The 18,211-nt window shown below is 33.0% G+C and overlaps 3 protein-coding genes across 3 annotated transcripts; 1 reads left to right on the top strand and 2 right to left on the bottom strand.

Moving 5' to 3' along the window:
• Positions 1 to 2,968: 2,968 nt before the first annotated feature.
• On the bottom strand, positions 2,969 to 8,336 carry Cmtr1 (Cap methyltransferase 1). Its single transcript, XM_090108591.1, has 14 exons — positions 8,077 to 8,336; positions 7,887 to 7,988; positions 7,223 to 7,743; positions 6,997 to 7,140; positions 6,601 to 6,874; positions 6,187 to 6,383; positions 5,916 to 6,099; positions 5,487 to 5,712; positions 5,082 to 5,196; positions 4,210 to 4,459; positions 4,031 to 4,131; positions 3,686 to 3,801; positions 3,329 to 3,567; positions 2,969 to 3,251 (listed from the first exon to the last, which is right to left on the bottom strand). The coding sequence occupies exons 1-14, from the start codon at positions 8,087 to 8,089 to the stop codon at positions 3,004 to 3,006; spliced, it is 2,730 nt and encodes a 909-aa protein (XP_089964717.1). The 5' UTR covers positions 8,090 to 8,336; the 3' UTR covers positions 2,969 to 3,003.
• Positions 8,337 to 10,463: 2,127 nt separating this feature from the next.
• Positions 10,464 to 12,496, bottom strand: Ref1 (RNA and export factor binding protein 1). The gene is made up of 4 exons (XM_090108510.1): positions 12,146 to 12,496; positions 11,156 to 11,369; positions 10,885 to 11,079; positions 10,464 to 10,783 (listed from the first exon to the last, which is right to left on the bottom strand). Exons 1-4 carry the CDS (start codon positions 12,344 to 12,346, stop codon positions 10,629 to 10,631), a joined length of 765 nt encoding a protein of 254 aa, XP_089964636.1. The 5' UTR covers positions 12,347 to 12,496; the 3' UTR covers positions 10,464 to 10,628.
• Positions 12,497 to 12,862: 366 nt separating this feature from the next.
• On the top strand, positions 12,863 to 16,237 carry LOC149903464 (U6 small nuclear RNA (adenine-(43)-N(6))-methyltransferase). Its single transcript, XM_090108509.1, has 7 exons — positions 12,863 to 13,512; positions 13,593 to 13,806; positions 13,910 to 14,050; positions 14,517 to 14,652; positions 14,973 to 15,089; positions 15,454 to 15,614; positions 15,698 to 16,237. The coding sequence occupies exons 1-7, from the start codon at positions 13,408 to 13,410 to the stop codon at positions 16,234 to 16,236; spliced, it is 1,413 nt and encodes a 470-aa protein (XP_089964635.1). The 5' UTR covers positions 12,863 to 13,407; the 3' UTR covers position 16,237.
• Positions 16,238 to 18,211: the final 1,974 nt, after the last annotated feature.

Below are 18,211 nucleotides of genomic sequence, written 5' to 3'. Positions count from 1 at the left end.
AGCCTATGTTCTTTCTCATGGTCTAAAGATTGTCTGTGCCAAATTTCATCAAAATCGGATAAGAGGTTTATGCGTGAAAACAATACATTTACAAACTTTTCCTCTTTATAATATTAGTATAGATAACTCAGACACCTTATTTATGACATAATATATGTACGCAGGTTCGGAACAGCTCAAAAAAAATTGCCGCTGTGGCCGCTATGTATACCAATAGGTATATCTAAAGTGCCCTAAGGAAGAAGACAGATAATATGGCTCGGAGAGAAAGGGTTTAGTCTTTCACAAATATACATAATGAAATTTTGTAATGCAATGAATGGTTTTTTTGAAGTGAAACTTCTTTATCGGGGTTGGACAAAAATTTAGTGTAACATTTTTGCGTTACGCCGTACGCGTGACATTTTTGCGTTACGCCATACTCGTGACATTTTTAAGGTCATAAAGAAGTTTCACTTCTTACCGCTTACGTGTGTACTCTAGTACACGCATACATTTTTTTTTTATTTAATCAAGTTTAAAAGACAAACATCCCAAACAATATAATAATAATAATAATATGATATAATTTATTGACCAGGATTTTTTAGGCGACAAATAGGCCAGTGGAAATTAACATTAAATTCGCAAAGCACGATGTAGATTTGAATTTTTGGTATGTTGTTTGGATCAGTTAGGGTGAAGTAAATCCCAATTTGCAACTTCGAAAAAGTTGTGCTCGCTGCGCACCACGTGATAAACTGCAAAAATTTGGACTTTTTTCACTTTTTGCTCTAAAAGTCATAAACTATGCGTTTCCGACAAGTATGATTCAGTACATAAATTAAGGTTATTAAATTTGCAACAATTTAAGCCTAACCGCAGCTCTCTAAACCTTATAACGACTAAACTGTGGCCATTCGAAGATGGTTCATTTTTCCCGAAATATTGAAATTTTTAGTTTTGCTCCCGTTTGAAGCAAAATATTGGCAAAAACCGCTCGTTCTATGAGAAGTTCGTATAATAAAGTTGTAGTGCATTTAATTTTCTTTCATAAGAGCATAGAACAAAGTCTGTGAGACAAATATTTCACACACAATATCTGAAAAACAAAAAGAAGGTAGAAATAGATTTTTAAAGAATTGAAACTGAGAGCATATAAAATCATAAAAAGAATAATATTTTTTCATTTGCAGGATAGGTAATTAACAAAATTACAAAATTTGGGAAAGTAGGAAAAAAGATTATACGCAAATAATAAACTGCGAAAATTTTGGACTTTTTTCACTTTTTGCTCTAAAAGTCATAAACTATGCGTGTCCGACAAGTATCATTCAGTACATAAATTAAGGTTATTAAATTTGCAACAATTTAAGCCTAATTAAAGCTCTCTAAATCTTATAGCGACTAAACTGTGGCCATTCGAAGATGGTTCATTTTTCCCGAAATATTGAAATTTTTAGTTTTGCTCCCGTTTGAAGCAAAATATTGGCAAAAACCGCTCGTTCTATGCGAAGGTCGTATAATAAAAATGTAGTGCATTTAATTTTCTTTCATTAGAGCATAGAACAAAGTCTGTGAGACAAATAGTTCACTCACAATATCTGAAAAACAAAAAGAAGGTAGAAATAGATTTTTAAAGAATTGAAACTGAGGGCATATAAAATCATAAAAAGGATAATACTTTTTCATTTGCAGTATAAGTAATTAACAAAATTACAAAGCTAATTAAATTTGCAACAATTTAAGCCAAACCGCAGCTGTCTAAACCTTATAACAACTAAGCTGTGGCCTTTCAAAGATAGTCAGTTTTTCCCGAAAATATCAAATTTTTAGTTTTGCTCCCGTTTGAACCAAAATATTGGCAAAAACCGCTCGTTCTATGAGAAAGTCGTATAATAAAGTTGTAGTGCATTTAATTTTCTTTCATTAGAGCATAGAACAAAGTCTGTGAGACAAATAGTTCACTCACAATATCTGAAAAACAAAAAGAAGGTAGAAATAGATTTTTAAAGAATTGAAACTGAGGGCATATAAAATCATAAAAAGGATAATACTTTTTCATTTGCAGGATAGGTAATTAACAAAATTACAAAGATAATTAAATTTGCAACAATTTAAGCCTAACTGCAGCTCTCTAAACCTTATAACCACTAAGCTGTGGCCTTTCAAAGATAGTCAGTTTTTCCCGAAATTTTCAAATTTTTAGTTTTGCTCCCGTTTGAACCAAAATATTGGCAAAACCGCTCGTTCTATGAGAAGGTCATAAAATAAAGTTGTAGAAAATTTAATTTTGTTAATTACCTATCCTGCAAATGAAAAAGTATTATCCTTTTTATGATTTTATATGCCCTCAGTTTCAATTCTTTAAAAATCTATTTCTACCTTCTTTTTGTTTTTCAGATATTGTGAGTGAACTATTTGTCTCACAGACTTTGTTCTATGCTCTTATTAAAGAAAATTAAATGCACTACAACTTTATTATACGAACTTCTCATAGAACGAGCGGTTTTTGCCAATATTTTGCTTCAAACGGGAGCAAAACTAAAAATTTCAATATTTCGGGAAAAATGAACCATCTTCGAATGGCCACAGTTTAGTCGTTATAAGGTTTAGAGAGCTGCGGTTAGGCTTAAATTGTTGCAAATTTAATAACCTTAATTTATGTACTGAATCATACTTGTCGGAAACGCATAGTTTATGACTTTTAGAGCAAAAAGTGAAAAAAGTCCAAAATTTTCGCAGTTTATCACGTGGTGCGCAGCGAGCACAACTTTTTCGAAGTTGCAAATTGGGATTTACATCACCCTAACTGATCCAAACAACATACCAAAAATTCAAATCTACATCGTGCTTTGCGAATTTAGGGTTTTTTAGTGTCGATTTCTACTGGCCTAAAATGATTTTCCCGTGTGCTAAAAATGTATCAGTGATTCAGTGAATTGAACTTTAGAAATTTATAGGGTTACCAAAAGTCATTAAACACAGACACATTAAAAAAAGTTTATTAAGGTTCCAATTATACTATCTTTTAATGTTACGAGCTATATATTCTTCCATGTCCATTCTGGACAAGCCCGTTTTTATGTGGCTATCGAATATAGCACTGGCCGCATCTTCCCATGGCCACATGACTCTGTTTTTGTATGCAGAAATCATATCTAACGCGGCGTCGCCGGGAATAAAGAAATCACTTTTGGGCTTTCCGTCTTTACCGATGCGAAAGTAATATTTTTTCCCATGTGATTTAGACATCTGTCCAGACCATGGTTCTGAAAAAAAAACATTTTTAAATAATTTACTATGAGGAAAATTACAAACAATGCCTTGGCATAGAAAGTTTACATACCTCTAATTTCTTTTATAAATAGTACAGAACCAACAACATAAAACATGTCATTCCTATGATTTCTTTTTGGTATGTCTATGGTAACAGCTTGCTTTATCCTTTTCATGGATCGATATTCTAAATTGGCTACAGCAGACGAAAAAGATTCCAAATTGAAAAACCGCTTACAGCGTATTGGCAAAGTATGACCATCAAATGGTTTTTCCAATGCTGTGCAAAATAGAGCACATTTGTTTATCCTGTACAAAAAAAAAGTTTTTTTTTTCATTATTGAATGCTTATTTTGTTACACAATACTGAAACAGAGTATTAAACGGTATAATTTGATAAAATTTGTATAAGTTTTCAAAACCTTACCTATCACTTAGTGGCAAATATGATATATCTTTTCCGCCCAGTATAAGAGCATCAATCACATGTAGAGCTTTAGTGTGCATTTGCTTACTACCTTGACCACGAAATTCTTTCACTATCTAAAAAACACACAAATGAAATATAATATAAATTGAAATACCTACCTAGTACAATTGATTAAATAAATATTAATTTATAATTATGACTTTTGGTATTGGGTTATAATAACATTTGAATATTTCAATTCATTAAATCTGTACAGCATCGTAAAATTGTTTAATTGATTAAATCTAATATTAATAGATTAGCAGGCATTATTAGTACATATATTATTATAAAGAGTGGTACCTCTCCATAAAGTAATGTATTTGCAGGTAGGGTAATTTGTAAATCAGCAACGATTTTCCAATTTGTTCCATCCAATTGGTATACACGTTTACCGCCGCAACCTGGCACATTACAACAAACAAATTTTATATCACAATAGCATAAAAAACAACAAGCAGTATACTAAACATTGTACATACCAATAAACATTCTTAAATCTTGACTGCCTTTACCACTTGTAAGGAATGTTAAATGCCAATCATATGCATTCTTTAATAAGCCCAAGTCACCTACGGTTTCAATGTATTGCGGTTGTTTATTCAATACAGCATTTTTAAATGCAAAGGCATTATTAGAATCAGGTGGCGGATTTCGTAATTTGCTCAGCAAACTGAGCATTGTATCATCAGGACCTCGACGCTCAGGTTGAGTTCTTACTTTATCTGGTAACTATTTCAAGAAAAAAAAAATACTTTCAGTGAATTAGAAACATAAATTTATCTGTTTCTTTGGTAGTGTAATGTTCTGATGATATATTTCGCTTCATTATACTATAAAATTGTTGAACATTATGTTGAATATAAAATATGCATGGTCTACCATTAACACAAATATATGGACACATGTATAACCTTGTTAGATTATGGAGTTTCAACATGAGAGCACCTGGGTAGCATCTTTAACAGCATCTACAACAATTTTCGTACTAAATTGCTTGTGTCTCAATTGAGCTTTTTTTTATTATATCAGCATTCAGAATTCAGGACTTCAAGTTCCTCATATGTATGAGGAACTTGAATCTCTATGTAGAGAATAGAGATGCATACTAAATTGGTGACATTTTATGGGTGTAAAAAAATGTGTCAGGCTATATGTATATACCTCTAAAACCTGTGGGTTTATATGTATCATATGCAATAATTTTATAATTTGTTCCTATTTTTTTATACAATTATTGCACAAACAAACGCTAAATCAAATTATATGCTGATATCCCAAGTCCATCCAGTAGCTATTCAGAAAAGGGATAATTTTTATTTTCACATTTATATCAGCCGGATAGAAAACTTACTTGCCACAATTCCAGACACTGTTCTCTCATGTCAGCTTGGCAAGCTTCTTTCAAATCTTTATTTTTACTAAATTCAGCTAGTTTTAATAAATTCTTTATTTGTTTTTCACCCAAACTGGAAAGAAATAACAACAGAATAAATAATCTTATATATAAAAATGAATCGCAAAATGTGTTGGTAAGCGCATAACTCGAGAACGGCTGAACCGATTTCGATAATTCTTTTTTTATTATATTCCTTGAAGTACGAGGATGGTTCTTATGTAAAGAAAACGTAAACATGTACCACGGGCGAAGCCGGGGCGGACCGCTAGTCATATATAAAATACAAAAACATAAAATTTATTTATTCTATATCGCTAGATGTGTTATTTTGTTAAAATAATTATACAAACTACTACTCACAGACAGTTACTCTTGTATATATACTCATAAAAAGCTTGATCTTCCATGATCACTGACAAGGGAACAAGCTCAGTTATATCTTCCCCTCTATCAAGTTCGCTCCAAAGCATTGAATTAACTGAATAAAGGTGTGTTTCTGCTGCCTCCGTTCCAAATTTCTTCCACATGCATACTAAGTACCTTTCAGAATTGGCTGGCCTTGATGTTACTGGTTTGAATATACAAACTACAAAAATACAGTTTTATTAAATATAGGTATATTTTAATTGAAGTATAGTTACAACCACTTCATAAACAAATAGGAAATATAAGGAAACACAACAAACAAATGTTAGAATGACCAAATATTTTTAAAACTTTTATGTGAACTTATTAATATAATTTTAAATCTAACTAATCAGAATTAAAGATGTGTACAAAATGGCTCACCTTTTTCAAAACATCTGTACATTATGTATATGAGGCCAACACTAAACTTTGTAAAGACATCAAATAATTTGACAACAAAATGTCCACCAGTTCTGACAAGCATCAAAGCAGCAAGGCATTGACAAAGATATAACTGTTTCGATAATATTTCTTGCAAGTTCTCTTGTCCAGTTACCGAAAATCCCTACAAAAACAATTTATAATATTTTTATTACATATTTCCAGATAAAGTCCTCAATTCACAACATTCAATTTTTTAATATCTACTTACACCATCTGCCATTAGGAAATGAACACCTATATCATCGGTTTGATTCAAAACAAAATCCTTGAGAGACATCAAATTTGCTGGATTAAATATGTTTCCATCATTCTTAACTCCATAAAAAGTATTAAAAGTTTCCGGAGTACCGGCATAAAAATCGGCCAGTTTAAAATCATTTGCTCCCTTTAATGTGAATCCAAATCCTGAAAATGAAATATTCACTCAAGATGATAATAACTTTAAAAATTTACATAATTAATCCGTAAATAAAATAATTATTTGTGACATGTCAATTTTATATTTTATGATTGTGAGATTAATTTTATGTGTATTATTGATTTTTGTGTATGTATTGTGTTTAAAATGGGTCTTGGTTACTCTTAAATAAAGAATTTATTATTATATTATAATTTATTTTACCTTTAGCAGCCCAACCCTTTTTAAACAGAACATATTCAGAAAATCCACCAGGTCCAGCACAGACATCAGCGAAATATAGAATTTCCTTATCATTAACAAGTGGCTCCCCATTTTGCTTCTTAGGATTTGTAAACATAAAATCAAAAACTGCATCTATGTTAGCCATTTTTACTGCAGCTCTATTCAAAAATATTACAGATCCAATGGTCTCATATGGATTACTTCTAAATCTTGCATTTCTCAGATCTTCATCATCAAGAGTGTCAAATATTGTCTGAAAAATTAATGAATGCAGTTTTGACACAATAATTTAGAATTAATAACACTTGGGAAAGTTTTAAAATATAGTTTTAACAGTTGATATATAACAGAAAAAATTTATTAATTATACTCAACCTTAGCATTTATAATGCCTTGAAGTATGTTTGGGTCAACAAATTCTGTTTCATCCTCCATATTTAATTTTTTAGGCCCCTTTTTCAACCATTCTTCAAGAATGTCTCCTGTTAATGTATCTTCTGGTGGTGTAGGCATCCATATCTAATAAAAAAAAGGTTCTATAAATAAATAACCTAAAATAAGAGTTAATAAGAGATTTTAAAAATATTAATTGATAACTTACTACTTCTTCCTTCGCCTCAGCTTTTGCTTCATCGGGAGACCATTTAAAATCTCTTGGAACATCACCAACTAGAGATGGTTTCAAGCCCAACCCTCTACGACCCTTTTGTGTAGATGCCTCAACTGGTTCAACTCTACCATGTTCAAATTTACCTAAACCTCTACCAGGTTTGTACCCCATGTTGCTCATCATTCTTTTAGACTTTTCAGAATATTCACTTTTGAATGCCTCATCTTTTTCATCAGAATCTGCTTTTTTGTTATAAAATGATCCTTCATTGTTAGCATGAAAGCTTGCACGCATTGAAAGATCATCATTATCTTCAAAACCAGGTCTAAACTCATCATTATATCCATCGTTAGGAGATGAGCAATTTTCACTTAAACTACTCTGACTTAATCTATTGTTTCGATCTGATGTTTTTTCTGCAAAATTAATCTTTGTTTTTGGTCTTTCTCCAACATCTGAATTACAGTCAGAGTAGACTTTTTCTTTTGTTTCGTCATCTGAATCTTGAAGAGCTGAAAACATAATTCAAAAACCAATCAGAATATAATATACGTGCCTCACTTTTTAGGTAAATACAAGCAAGCAAATTATATCAAACAGATTTAGGGGATCTTCATAAATTAAATGTTACTTATTTTTACAAAAATTTATAAACCTGAGCCATGAGAAGTTGTTGAAGAAGCACCGCATGTGTCCGAACGGCGCCTTTTGGCTGGAATTGAACTTTCATCACTGCTTGAACCATCGTCAGATGGATCTAGTAATAAAAAGTATTTATTTCGCTTTTTTATTTTCTTCTGTCATATAAAAAAACACTTTTAAGCATTTATTCTCCTTTTACTTACCGGATAGATTCATTTTTGCACAATTATCTTAATAATTTAAGTAAAAACAATGAATAAATTAATACAAGTTTAGCCTAAGTATTGTGCTTATAATTACTTTAGTATAATCATAAACTTTATTTACTTTTTAAGTACTATGAGAAATATATATTTACATTATAACATTAGCAAAGTTTTATTAAATAACAAAATAACAATATTTAACACGCGATATTTTTGGATCAATTTCTTTTTTTGACAGACAACAGAAGTCAGAACCACAGACTGCAGACAGGACTCAGGTCTGTGCTCAGGTCCAATAGGTCGACGGCAAACGTTCGTGGCACGAGGGTTGCTCGATAGCCATGCTCGATAGGAATAAATGATCCTCGAAATAAATGATCTCAAAACTGATTAAAATTATTAAAAAGTTTAGCCTAGATATTTAGTAATCGATATAAAAAAAAATGTGTGTGTGTACTAGTGTACACACGTAAGAAGTGAAACTTCTTTAAGACCTTATTTTTCAAAAAATAATATAGGTACTACATGCATCTTTACAGAAATACGTCAATCACGCGTGGTAGGGATAAAAATGGATAAAAACAAGATGGCGCGTAACGGAAAAATGTTACACTAAATTTTTTTCCAACGCCGATAAAGAAGTTTTACTTCAATAAATTAAATTTAATTAGTAAATAAATACAATATTAAAAAAAGACGGGTTGCCCGTTGCACTCCCCGGCAGAAGTGAAAACTTGATTATTAACGTTGAGTATGTTTGATATTTTGGAATGGTATCCGTCGCTTTTTCGATCAGTCACGTGTCCTGACGCGAGTTTAAGATTTCTTACCTATTAGGGTGCACTCACACACATCAGTCACCGTCAAGTCACCGATGACTGATCGGTGACGGTTTGTGTACGTATCCACAAACACCAGTCACCGTCATGTTGTCCGTCAGTCACGTCGCCGGTTTGACTGAATCATTGAACACATACATCAGGTTAGTGAGTGATTAGACGTGTGTCACGCTAGAGAACATGTAGCAATTGACGGTAGCACGACGCTGACTGAACTGAGACGTGACGGCACCGGGTGAGTGGGGATAAAAGTATGATACATGTATGGAAAGATTATTTGACGTGCCTGACCGGGGACGTCACTGATAGATTTCGTGCCGGCGACTGTCGTGTGGGAACAGAGTCATACTAGAACTATTGATACATATTTTTTTTAAATCCTGTCCGGTGACGTGCCGTGACGGTGACTGATGTGTGTGAGTGCACCCTTACAGAAAAAGTGCTCAACGCCGCTAAAGAAGTTTTCACTTCAATAATTACCAAAAGAAAATTACAAAAGTACATAGAGCCATAGAACGATCATACTTAAATCCTTTATGAACTACATCACTTTTAAAAATATACAATATCTTAGGTATTTAAAATAAAATATATATTTGTGTATTGAACTCATATTGAATTACACATTGATAAGAGAATGGGGAGAATGGCACATCACTATGCCTGCCCATAATGCCCGTAAGTGCAAGGGAGCGCGCAATATTCTCTATGCCGTTCCCACTTGTTACAACCCCGTGTGCCAATAACACAGATCTAGCACTAGGCTAATAAGGATCTCACCGATTATTATTATGTCTCTCTCCATAATACACGGGTACCACCAGAAGGAAGATACCCGGTCCTTTGGAAGGCTTACGTGGGGACACAGGTCCAACACGCAGAGGCCCTTTAGAGAATTTAATGTGTTGTGGGACACCAGCCGCAGCCTGCCCATGACTGCACTATAGAGATACAGCCCTGGGCAGTCCGCGGCCAATGTAGGACTGTTGTAGAAAAATGGAAATGAATAAAACTGGGTTATGGAAGGGGGTGTTAGATGGACTGCTATATTGGTTCTATGGGGACTATGGACGTCCGCCTTTTCAATATTAAAAATTGAAAATTATGGCAGACGGTTATTATTATTGGGGGGGCAAGTATAATATTATAGTGAATCTATAATATAAAAATGAATCGTAAAATGTGTTGGTAAGCGTATAACTCGAGAACGGCTGAACCGATTTCGATAATTCTTTTATTATTATATTCCTTGAAGTACGAGGATGGTTCTTATGTAGAGAAATATATAATATATATTCCACATTCTATCTCGATGTCAGTGAGCAGTGCGGTCAGCTCAAAATATTATAAGCTAGTTTGTTGTTGATAACCTAAGAATATTGAAATGACATATTTTTATCACACTTTTAATCGTTTACTAGTACCATAACTAATTTTTTGCTACAACTTATACATCCATAATGTGGTTTTATATTTTTAACTGTTATCAAAAATAAAGGAACTAAAATTTAAAAAGCCTAATGAGAGCAGAATAAAACCCATGCATTCAATTTCCATATTCATTTATTTGAAACGTTCAATGTAATCTGCTTCTGTTGCTTTGTCAATGTTGTTCTTGTTAGTTTTTTACAAAATGTAATTCTATTAAAAATACGAAGTATAATCTATCTTATAGGTAAAAATGTCATAACCCTAAATGAACAGTGGGTATCACTTGATTTCTTTAACATAAGCATCTAGTTCTGCATCAAGTTGCTCTGCGGTGGGCACAGGTCGTTTGCCGCGTGCGCCACCGCCGCGGCCGCCGCGACCCCCACTACCTCGCCGTGCATTGTTTGCAGCTCTTACGTTGCCGCCGCCACCACCTGAATAAATATAACATGAATAAAGTTAACAGTTTAAACAAGAATTACAAAAAATTTGTTTCAATTTATTTTAATCAATTTAGTAGTAAAAACATTATTACCCCTATTGGAATTCCTTCTCATTGGTGGTCCACCGCCACCACTGACTGGTCTACCTCTATTTTCTGTCCTTATCGTGCTGATTTCTGATGTGGCTAATTGGATATTCATTGCACGGCCATCAAGAGGAACACCATTGTATTGTTTCATTGCTTTTAAAGCATCTGCCCTTCTTTCAAAAACTACATCTGCTGTACCTGTAGACAATAGAAATGTGTTGATATCATGATTCTTAGGATAGATAGATTTTAAATTGAATTTACTTATACATACCTAAAGATCTGCCTGATCTATCATAGTGCACAGCTGCACTTTTTAAAATTCCAAACTCTGAGAATAATTCTTGAATATCAGAATCTGAAACTCCAAAATCTAAATTGGAAACAAGGAGTTTAGTTGGCCCAGTTGTAATGGGTGCACCTCTTTGCATCTTCCTGTCAGTGAATTCATTGAACATGTCATGTTTCCAAGTGCTGTTAACATCACCCTGAAATAGTTTTTCCTTCAAGAATCATGCCAACAGCCCGCTGCTGCCTCTTTTTGAGTTTGCACTCAAAAAAACAAATGGCGAACATTGGTTTTACATATTTTAACATAATATAGTAACAATTATGATGCACAAAAGTTGTTTACAAACAAAAAGTAATTGATGAATACATTCATTATATAACTACAAATAAACCACTGAATCTTTTGCACTTAGACACAAGCACTGTGCAAGTTCAAAAGCACTGTAACTGTTTTATCTGATCTCACAATTGAGCATGACACTGAAGGTTTGTCCTTTAAATAACATTGCGAGTAGTGTTGTTTTATAGCCCCATTCATTCCTGCTGCACCAGAATCTTCAAGTATTGGCATGGATAACAGCAAACAACCAGCAAACTTTTGTATGCAATCAAGACGAAAGATGCTTTGATGTTAGTGGAATAAAACTTGTAGAAATTGCCAAGAGGTAATAACCACGAACAAGACGATAATAACTTTAATTATTAGAATGAATATTTCCATCTACGCTGTCAACTCTATGTTACATTAAACAGTATATAATATGCAAGTCCATGAAGATTTTATGGCTTCGACGGACAACAAACATATTTAAAATATATGTGCTAGGTATCGGTCAACGACTCCAAGGAAGGAGAGGTTTACTACAGAATACTTGGAAAACTAGGTAGATTCATTTGCTTGACGCGTCATTCGCACGCTCGTCCGCCATGATGGAATTTAATAACCAATGTATCATCGAATTAGTTGATTTACCCTTGAATAATTTGTTGATTTGGATACTCCGCCGCGGTTTCTACCACGCATTACACCTCCAGCACGATTATTACGAAAGCCTCCACCACCTCCCCGGTTTGGTTTTCTGGTATCAAATTTTCTTCCAGCTCCGCCGCCTCTTCCTCCCTTTTTACTGGCTTTTATTATATCATCTAACGCCATATCAATTTTGTCAACCATTTTGTATAACTTGAATTAAATGAAATCGAATATTTCCACAATTTGCAATTAGGTACCTATGTACTTATTTGCTTTATTTTTTTTCAGATCAAAGGTATTCACCACAACGAAACAAAGAGCCGAGAGAGAAAATCAGCGATTATGGCACCTAATCTAAAAAAAACTGGAGTGGTCTATGGCTTGTCTATGGTTTATGGTCTATGAATGTGTTCGATTCCGAATGTGGTTCCGAATGATTGTTCTTGTTTTTAAAGTGTGTACATGGTTTGGAATACAATAAATAGTTAATTATTATTATGTATTATTTAATGAATGAATGAATGAATGAATGAATTCTTTATTGCACACACCAGTTGAAAGAAATAACATAAAATACGATACAAACAAATTGACAATGGGTGACCTTATGGCTACAGAGCCATCTCTTCCGTGACCCAACCAAGGAAAACAATGATAAATTACAAATACAAGTAGGCGGTGTATACTAAAAAAGAAACAATGATAAAATAAGTTTAAATAAAATGTAATAAATACATCATAACTTCTCAATATAGGATGCTAGCAGCTAACTCGCGGAATGCGATTAAGCTTGTAAATCCAGTAACGTTTATATGCTTCATAGAATTCAACGCTGCAGCTGTAGTAATAGTTAGATCCACAGTTAGATCATAAATTATTTACTCCAACTGAATCTCTGTGACGCATTGCCCAATACATTAATTATTGTATGTTACACATCGACGAATTTCCACTGAAATCAACTAATTTAACGTGAATTTAACGTTTTGAGCTACTATTAAGTTTTCTGTGGTTTTGTTTTGTCTATGATTCTATTATTATTCTGTGTGATAATGTCAATTTGACGTATTGGTAATCTGTGTCTGATTTTAACTCAACAAACGACAAACCTTTGTATTATAAATTCAAAAAATTGCAAATCGGCTACCTATGTTCCCTTTTCAATCATTATCAAGTTTCTTTTCATTTTTTAAATATTATCGGTATTTTTGCACACAATTATATTTAGGCATTTGTAACAAACTTGTTACAATCTTCTCATCATGGCTATGAATAAATACATACACTCTCGAAATATTTACAAAAATCCTCCAAATTTTAAGAAATTAGCTGATAATTATCCAGAATTTGCAAGCATTTCACAAATGGTAAGAGATTTTTATATGTACAGCGTTAAAAAAACAATTACATTAGTGTTTACTAATATTTTATTACTTCTCTTTTATAGGATGTTACAGGAAAAATAAGTATAGACTTTAAGGATCCCCACGCATTGCGAGTATTAACAGCTTGTTTGCTTAAATCAGATTTTAATCTTGACGTCGTAATTCCCAAGGAGCGATTGGTACCAACTCTTCCCTTAAGATTAAATTATGTATTGTGGATCGAAGATCTGCTTAATGCTATTGACCGACGGGAATCAATATATGGTATTGATATAGGTATATATCATAATATTATTTCAATGAAGTTTTATTTAAACAGTAAATTTTGGCATGTATATGTACATACATAATATGTTTGATTAGAAATGACATATTTTAGGTACTGGAGCATGTGCTATATACCCCATGCTAGCTGCAAAAAATAATAATTGGCATATGATTGGAACGGAAACAGATGATGATAGTATTAAAATTGCTAAAGAAAATGTAGAGAGGAATAACCTGGATAATTTAATAAAAAGTAAGTTTATAGCTAGCACAAGTCTCATTTTAACAAAGGTTTTTTAACTCTAAATATTATGTAATATTATGAACTCAGTCATACATTTATGATGACATAGTTACATATATATAAAAAATGAATGTTGGTAAGTGTAAAACTCAAGAATGGCTTGACCAATTATTTCTTTCACTTATTTTTTTGTATGTTCCTTATGGTCAAAGGAAATATTCATAGCTGATATCTTTTTGAAAAAAAAAACCGTGTGGTACCCCTACATTAAAAAAATCCTACAACATTCAATTGCGGCCTAAGAAAATAACTACATAATAATATGATGTTTACTATCAGCCCCGGCAAAAATTGTTATGATTTACTCTTATCACTTGGGGCATGAAAATTAGATGTATACATTATAAAATTTTCTTGAATTGTGTGAATAAGAAGTATTGTTTCAGCTAGAAAGTTTATGGTCATATCGTTACAGTTAGAAAAAACTCAACAAAATCTACTTTGGAGTATTTATTTGTGGAAGATACAGAACAAAAATATGATTTTTGCATGTGCAATCCTCCATTTTATGTAAATATTCAAGAGGTATGGGAATCACGAAGTCCTGCAAGGTAACATTTTAATATATTATCAGATAATTCTTTCACTATTTTGCTTCCAAAGTGCATTTAAACATTTTCTTTCTACTTTTGATCACTGGAATCATCAATCAATCAGAAATATATCACTCTTATTTGGAGTCAAAAAAATTCTTAAATTTCAAGATTGAAATGCTTTGATGCTTTTCTATGATAAACTTTGTTCAAAGGATATTCAGAACTTTAAACATAAATCATTAAAAAAAAATCTATTACCCCTAGCCCGATTCATATGGATTGATAGCAATCAAATTGATTATAAATTATTTTTGTTATTTATTTTGTATCAACAGACCTCCACCCAAAAATGGCTTCACTGGTTCACCACAAGAGCTTATTACGGAAGGTGGAGAGTTGCAATTTTGTAGACAAATGCTTGAAGAGAGTAAGAAATTAAAAGATAAAATTCTGTAAGTATAATAAACAAAAGGCAATTATAAAATCAAATTTTAATGATTAATGTTTGATAATTTATTTCTTTTTTTATTGCAGACTTATAAATATTGTCTATGCTTATATTATAAACTAGCTTGTTGTTTTTTTTTTTGGTTGAATGTGGTAATCTCAAGAACTACAGATCATATTTGAAAAATACTTTCAGTGTTAAATATCCCATTTATTGTAGAAAATAATATATTATCATCACAAGGAGTGGGGACTGGGGTATAGCTAGCTAGTATAACATAATATTTTAAAATAAATTATATACATGATAATAAATGCATTTCATCATACTCCCCATTATAAACTAACAAGTATTACTGATTATTACAGTTTGTTCACATCTATGATTGGACACAAGTACAATTTAAAGGAACTTTTGTTGGACTTAAAGGCTGAAGGAATCAAACACACTAGTACAGAATTTTGTCAGGGCAGAGTCACAAGATGGGGCATAGCATGGACATACCAAGATTATGACCTCTTTAAATTAGGTTCGAAATTTGTTTTTATAAACATACATTATATTATGAGTATTTATTTAGCCTAATAATGATTTTTTTTTTTATTCATACAGTTCCACCACGTGAGAAACCTAGAAAGAAAAGTTTGCCAATAACACTCATTGTTCCTAAGCTCCCTGATCAACCTTATAATATGGAAACTGTTTCAGCCAAGTTAAAAAATCTTTTAGACAATTTAAAAATTCAGCACAAGGTTATAACAAAACGAAAAAATGAATTGTGTTTAGATTTGAAAGCTTACATAAATACATGGTCTAATCAAAGACGCAAAAGAAGGCTGCTCAAGCAACTGGAAGGAAAAGCAAAGAAATCTAAACTGGATGAACCTGGAACATCTGAAGCAGAAATAAGTATTGAAACAAAAAATAATAATGGTTCTTTAATTAACAGTGAAGAGGAGAACACTTCTGCAACTGAAATAGAAAGCACAGGTAAAGTAGAAATTTTAAATGAAAATCTTCTTGCCCACGCTTTTTTAAAATTAGTTGGTAAAGAAGACACAATTACACTATCCTTGGAATATTTAAGCGGAACTTTGGGAAAAGAAGGACTTCATCAGATATTGCAATATATTAAAAATAATTGGAAATGAATTGTGTTTTATTTCAAAATTGTAATAAGCATATGAGACTTGAATAAATAAGAGGTTTGTGTTTGAAAGGATAGAACACAACATTTATTACCCAACTGCAGTAGAAGGAAGATAATGTCATGTTTTCCATAAAAGTAGTAATATGTTTCTAGTACATGTATGAAGCATGTATGTACTTATGTGTATTTATTTGGCGCAACCCACAGCCACAGCAACGGTATAAACTTATGTCATAAATTTGTTCCCACTGTGAGGGTACTGGTATAATAAATTATAATTAAACAAGTTGGCGAAATGTTTTCAATTTAAGTTCAAGGTTCACAGAACTACCACTGCTTCATAGCCCGGCCCCACACGTTCAATTTCCTGATCAATAATTCGGATCCGGAAACCATAATACCCTGCGTACATAAATATTTCACAAAGCGCACACCATTCTAATCATAATGAACGAAAAAACCTAACGGTTGGTTCGATTTAAATATTGAACCGAAAATGAACTAAAGTCTAAACTCTTGCTCAGGAACGTATACATCCTAGTCCTACATCGGAAATCAAATGTATGGGCGGTCTGTTACCTGTGTATGTTACCTTCACTACATGTTATGCTAGGGCCTAGGCGTCCATTAGAGACGGATCGGGGCGGGTCGCATCGCAACGGGCCGTCTCTAATGGACGCGCTGTTTGCTCCTGCGTCCACCTGTACGGGGCGCGGCGGACCGCCTAGGCGGATTTTATCTAATAGACGCTCGCCGCTCACATCCGCCTGCCTGCGTCCACTAGACGGGTCGGGGCGGGCCGGGCCGCAGCGCACCGCCGGCAGAAATCCGCCTGCGAAGCGATATCCGCCAATGCGTTGCGGCCCGCCCCGACCCGATCCGTCGCTAATGGACGATGTTTCATACAAAACATAGGCCAGCGTATTTTTGCGTTGCGATGCGGCCCAGCCCGATCCGCCTAGTGGACGCCAGCCATTACATAGTATAAAACGAAGTCGCTTTCTCTGACCCTATGTCCCTTTGTATGCTTAAATCTTTAAAACTACGCAACGGATTTTGATGCGGTTTTTTTTAATAGATAGGTTTTAGACAAAGTGGGCGAAGCAGCGGGCTGTAAGCTAGTAGTGTAGTTATTGTAATATATACTGTGGTTTATATATCCTGTGGTAAATGCATAGACTATAGAAGTAATATAAAAAAAGGAGACGGGATGTCATGTCATTTGTCAATGTCTAAATTGTTATTAGTCAGTTCAATAAAGAAACGAATCTTCAATGGCGGCCAAAGCTGACTTTGACAGATGGTAGGATCATCAAAAAAGAAAATAAAAATAAAGTAAATTGATAATTATTTTATTAATTATTTCAAATTGTTTGTTGACAAACTTTTTTGTTATTGTATTTGTGTATTTATATGAATTATCATATTTACGTATACAGAATGTAATAAAATCCCCATAATACTTGTAATAAGCCCATAAAACTGAACAACTTTTCCCAAAGAACATATTTTGTCAAATTCCAATAAAACATTATTTACTTTCGCAAATGCATAATTGTCATTGTAAATTTATGATAAAAACTATTATAGGGAAAATCAAATACATTTCAGTGATTTTATTTTTCCATTTTTTTTTGCATACCGTACGGCCGTGTGTGAGCGAGAGGGAATGATAAGCGCCGCCATTGAAGATTCGTTTCTTTTTCAAACTCAAACTCAAACATTTATTTATTCAATTAGACTTCTTCCAGAAGCACTTTTGAATCGTCATTACATTCTTTAAATTTACCACCGATTCGGAAAGCAGTATCTATGGAGAAGAACCGGCAAGAAACTCCATAGTTGCTCTTTTAAAGTCATGTCCATATACAATATAATTTTACATTACATGTTACTTACATCTAACTACATAATATTATATATTATCATAATATGCCAAAGAACTGTCCTGTTATTCTTACGCGACAACCCTCCAT

The sequence above is a fragment of the Colias eurytheme genome, chromosome 13 (genome assembly GCF_061535395.1).
Source record: "Colias eurytheme isolate Ceu_HAF_F1 chromosome 13, ilColEury1 Martin Lab GWU primary, whole genome shotgun sequence".
Taxonomy (NCBI): Eukaryota; Metazoa; Arthropoda; class Insecta; order Lepidoptera; family Pieridae; genus Colias; species Colias eurytheme.
This window is presented reverse-complemented; position numbering and strand designations above follow the sequence as displayed.

What these genes read in the sequence shown, in the direction of transcription:
- Ref1 (XM_090108510.1), bottom strand. Translation starts at nt 12,346, where the DNA reads ATGGTTGACAAAATTGATATGGCGTTAGATGATATAATAAAAGCCAGT. An exon ending in AATCAACAAATTATTCAAGG is followed by an intron (nt 11,370 to 12,145) that starts GTAAATCAACTA and finishes AAACTATTTCAG; the next exon opens with GGTGATGTTAACAGCACTTG. An exon ending in TAGATCAGGCAGATCTTTAG is followed by an intron (nt 11,080 to 11,155) that starts GTATGTATAAGT and finishes TATTGTCTACAG; the next exon opens with GTACAGCAGATGTAGTTTTT.
- Cmtr1 (XM_090108591.1), bottom strand. An exon ending in AAGGCATTATAAATGCTAAG is followed by an intron (nt 6,875 to 6,996) that starts GTTGAGTATAAT and finishes TTAATTTTTCAG; the next exon opens with ACAATATTTGACACTCTTGA. An exon ending in GTACAGATGTTTTGAAAAAG is followed by an intron (nt 5,713 to 5,915) that starts GTGAGCCATTTT and finishes GTATTTTTGTAG; the next exon opens with TTTGTATATTCAAACCAGTA.
- LOC149903464 (XM_090108509.1), top strand. Translation starts at nt 13,408, where the DNA reads ATGGCTATGAATAAATACATACACTCTCGAAATATTTACAAAAATCCT. An exon ending in AATATATGGTATTGATATAG is followed by an intron (nt 13,807 to 13,909) that starts GTATATATCATA and finishes GACATATTTTAG; the next exon opens with GTACTGGAGCATGTGCTATA. An exon ending in CCTGGATAATTTAATAAAAA is followed by an intron (nt 14,051 to 14,516) that starts GTAAGTTTATAG and finishes ATATCGTTACAG; the next exon opens with TTAGAAAAAACTCAACAAAA.